Source organism: Mytilus trossulus, chromosome 14, assembly GCF_036588685.1.
Source record: "Mytilus trossulus isolate FHL-02 chromosome 14, PNRI_Mtr1.1.1.hap1, whole genome shotgun sequence".
NCBI lineage: Eukaryota > Metazoa > Mollusca > Bivalvia > Mytilida > Mytilidae > Mytilus > Mytilus trossulus.
The window spans coordinates 70,612,069-70,616,759 of NC_086386.1; the positions used below are offsets into that span (position 1 = coordinate 70,612,069).

General features: G+C 33.1%; 1 protein-coding gene across 2 annotated transcripts; it reads left to right on the forward strand.

Moving 5' to 3' along the window:
* Positions 1-419: 419 nt before the first annotated feature.
* On the forward strand, positions 420-4,270 carry LOC134695748 (uncharacterized). Of its 2 annotated transcripts, none has more exons than XM_063557152.1 (2): positions 420-540; positions 997-4,270. In XM_063557152.1, the coding sequence occupies exon 2, from the start codon at positions 1,002-1,004 to the stop codon at positions 2,109-2,111; it is 1,110 nt and encodes a 369-aa protein (XP_063413222.1). In that variant the 5' UTR covers positions 420-540; positions 997-1,001; the 3' UTR covers positions 2,112-4,270. The 2 variants fall into 2 exon arrangements, with proteins under 2 accessions (XP_063413222.1, XP_063413225.1); XM_063557155.1 differs by lacking the exon at positions 420-540 and adding an exon at positions 667-773.
* Positions 4,271-4,691: the final 421 nt, after the last annotated feature.

Sequence of the window (4,691 nt, forward strand, 5' to 3'; positions counted from 1 at the left end):
CAACAGGGAAAAAGTAAATGTTTACTTTGAAACAAGGATACATGTAACTGACCTAGTGAAGCACATGGCGAGCACATGGTTTATTGAATTTTCTTTCAATGTTTTTTCGTTGCCGTTGCTAATTTTCAAATATAATAAATGGTAAATAATGCTTCTTGGTAACATGTTAGGACTACCAGAATTAGCAAAATATTCAAGTTATCTGGCGAGTTGAAATAACCTTTCGTGTGTTGGTTTGCGAACTTGGAGCCATGGCAAAATATTCAGTTCGTTGATTGTGTCCATTATCAGGTGAAAGGAGAATATCATCGCGGCTACACGCCCACATTAATGTGTTTCAATACTTGAATTTATAAGACGCGTCCTGGTCCGCATACTTAATTTAGTTATTGTTTATTTACACACTTAAATGGAATGTACCATAATGCTTTGTATTGTTATTATATATGTAGTTCGTACTGAGTTCTATCACTTAAAAGCTGAAGCCAACTTTATACATTTTTGTACATGGTGTCAGATGTGGGAACGTGTGCTTTACATGTATGCATATTATTTGCAAAACTTCTGTTCGAGGAACAAGAATCCACTTAATAATAAATACACTAGTCTCCGTTGTTTTGCCTTCTATGAACGAGTTTCGCCGGTGTACATGAGATCAATTTGTACTTTTAAAATGTAAACAATAACATCAAGTCAAATAGTTATCGAATATTGGTGTTCCTGATGGATAATGGAGTACAGAGTTACATGAAATTCACACAACCTTATTAATAGTACTGTCTTCTTTTAAATAATAAACCGGTCACAGCCTATTTAATTTAATTTAGCTATTTTGTGATACATGTACTGTACATCAGTATTTTTCTTTGTATATATATATATTAATTACTCATGTGTGATATTTTCTACTGGACATTTAATCAAGCAATAATCAATCTGGATTAACCGAATATTCAGACAGTGTTTTTTGTTTTTAAATTCTAGTTATTCTTTTAGGAGTCATGTCAGCACAGCTCAGGCGGTCAGCCAGGAAAAGGAAAAATTTGCCAATAGTGGCTGCTGCATCAGCAAGGAAAAAGGCTAACCAGAGAGTACCTGACACTATGTCAGTAACTGCACCACAGTTGCCTACAGTTGATACTGGTACACCATTCATACCCATTACTAGTTCTACTGGTACATACCCAATGTTGTTTTCACAGACAGGGGCAGGCATATATACCAGTGCAAGTACAGGGCCAGTCGATTTGACGAGCACAGCTAATACCCTTTTATACTCAAGAGTACCACTACCAGACCAAAGAGTGTGCAACACTGTAACCAGTCAAGATCCTCCAGAACATTCCTTAGGTAATACTAATGGTGCCTCAAGTTTTACAATGCCATTTAGTACTTTTGATCACCCTATTCAGATACCCAGCATGCATGCTAATATTGCTTTTAATGTTTCTCAAAGTATTAGAGAAAAAATTCAGAAAAGTGAATTTATTGATTTAGGCATTTTGTTGATTTACAATACTCAGCAGGCTACACAAAAGCTTGTTTTTAGAGGGGGTGAATTTATTGTGCAAACAGAAAATCTGCAAAACAAAATTGGGTCTATTGACCAATGGACATCAGCATTTATCATTTTTGTTAGTGTATATTGTACTGTGCATTCAGGTAGATTACAAGATTTACTTAAATACATGTCAGTTGTACGTTTGGGTGCAAAAAGAAATCCAAATAATTTAGGTTGGAAGTTATATGATGAGCAATTTAGGTTGCGCAAAACACTGGATCCGGCAAGTTCATGGGCTATAGTAGATCCAGAGCTTTGGTTATTATATATGGCTGATAGTATGGGCACACAAAATTTGGAAGTAGTTTCTTCTGGTTACAATACATTTTCTGCTAATAGAAATGTGAATAAAACGTCCAAGTGCTATGCCTTTAATTATAACGGCGAATGTTTCAATTCATTTTGTCAATATACATGTAGTCATGCATGTATACAATGTCATGGTGTTCACTCTGTTATAAACTGTCAATTCACACAAAATAATTTGCCTTCGCAAATAAGACCAAATCAACAGCCAGAACGACCCCAGCAGGGATACCAGAAGATTTAAACATAAATTTCAAACTATAATTGGGTCCCTTATAGATAGTTCAGTTGCCCAAAGTACCTAAACAACATATCAAAGAGGTGTATTGGCCTTTAATGAGTTCAGAAAATTGTTTGGTTTATAAAATGTATGGCCAATATACCTTTGTATGAATTGTGCAATTTTATAGCTTATTTGTTTCAAGCGTTACTCGCATTCCTCTATTAAGTGTTATTTAGCAGGGATAAGTTTTTTCAGTAGATTGAATGTCTTGGGCGATTTTACTCAAATTTATTATAAAAAATGATGGAGGGAGTTTACCAGTCAAGGCCAAATTAGGGATTCAAGATTGCCTATTACCAAGAATTACTTCTATTAATAGTTAAATTCTATTGTTTATTTGTTCCTCCAGTTATGCAGTTAAGTTGTTTAAAGGTTGTTTTAAGATCCTCCAATCCTAAATTTCTAGTCGTACATGTATGTAGGTGCTAATATTTTAGGGAATATTAAACTGAAAACTTTAAGAGAAAAGTTGATACAAGCTATGACCTTTATTTCAAAGGACTTGCCTGACACTAAAATTGTGTGGTCCCAAATGTTGCCTCGTTTAAACGGAGATATTCTAAAGTGTAGATACAGCCTATTACAGGGTTAATAAGACAGTAGCTAACTATATATTGGAATCTGGTGGTTATTGTTTAATATGCTATCCAGACTTTTCTAGGACTGAAACATGTATAAATCTGATGGGGTGCATTTGTCTGTCATAGGAAATAACAATTTTTTTCAAGGTGGTCTTTAGTTTTTCATGCATAAAACCAATGGTCATGTTTTCCCCTCTACTGATATATAAGTATGAAATATGTTGTTTTGTTTTGTGTTTTTGTCTCAGTGATATAAATACAATATTGTTACCTAAGACAAACTATGTATAATTGATCTTGTGTGTAAATTTTTACTGTAGATATATGCAGTTTTTTACGATTTATTGAACAACTTTACTAGTACATTTAGTTACATGTAACTTGAAAGTTTTCTTTGATTTTTTTGTGGATGTATTTGGCTCACAGCTTGGCAGCGAACCTCCATTATATGGCGGTTGACAATGAATCATTATTCTGTTTCACTGTCAATCTGGCATAATTCGCTGCATCAAAAAACATTTTGTTTTATGAATAGGATCATTTACTACAGATCTAGATGAACAATGTAAGGGTTTCGATCCATCACCTGTGTTCCCACGGTGATTTCCAAATTGTTTTAATCCTATCTTCAGTTACCATTATCTGTGGTAGTAATTTATATATATATATATATGACAGTACGGTTGCCATAATCAGCAATATGCGGGTAACCTCTTTTTTCAGTTATATACAACATGTATAAATTATGAGAATAATAATATTAAAGGCTGTGGCCAAATACTGCCAATTTGTTGTTTGGTCTTACTAAGCATCTGGGATAATAGAATTTAAGTCCTGTACTTAAATTCAGTTATCACGGTGCGCTGTACTATTACATTGGTTGGTAATTAGTGAGTTTAAGAACTCAATTTCATTGGTGGTTAGTGAACCATACAATTTGACGTCACGATCCTTTTTTAATTCGGGTCCAACAGGAGAGGCTGCTTTTAAATAACTTGTTGTTATCAGAGGAAAATTTTATTCAAAATCCCTCCCTCCTCCCAAAATGTATATTTATTGTAAATACAATGTATTAGAATAAGATACTGCCTGTGTTGTAATTTATAATTTCAGGTGATGTTTCAGTTGTCAATTGTTTGAACACCTATATGTATTTGGTCATTGGACAGACAGGACCTGAGAAGAAGTCTATTGAAGTTATCAAACCTTTCAACAAAGACTTTGAATTTATTAGGCCTGTGATTTGCATAATTCGCTGCATCAAAAAACATTTTGTTTTATGAATAGGATCATTTACTACAGATCTAGATGAACAATGTAAGGGTTTCGATCCATCACCTGTGTTCCCACGGTGATTTCCAAATTGTTTTAATCCTATCTTCAGTTACCATTATCTGTGGTAGTAATTTATATATATATATATATGACAGTACGGTTGCCATAATCAGCAATATGCGGGTAACCTCTTTTTTCAGTTATATACAACATGTATAAATTATGAGAATAATAATATTAAAGGCTGTGGCCAAATACTGCCAATTTGTTGTTTGGTCTTACTAAGCATCTGGGATAATTAATAACGAGTCCAAAATTATAAATATATTATTGTAACGGATTTCGTTCTCATTGTTCAGCAGTATGTTTCCCCTCCCCTTTTTCACTTTTTATCAACAGTTAAATATCCGTGTAACCGTATTGGATTCTAATACAGTTTTTAATATGTTTCTTTTTATATAAATAAGTTATCTTAGATAATTAATATTTAATCAAATTGTTTTATGAACAGTAACTTGAGCAAAGATAAAAATAACGTCAAGTTCCATCTGAAAATGAATTGCCTTTCTATTTAATGTTGTACGGTGTAAATACGGAAATTCCGTATACCTTGATATATTTGTTAATGATTGTATTATGTTGTTTTAATCTCTATACATAATTATATTGAGTGAATAAATTAACC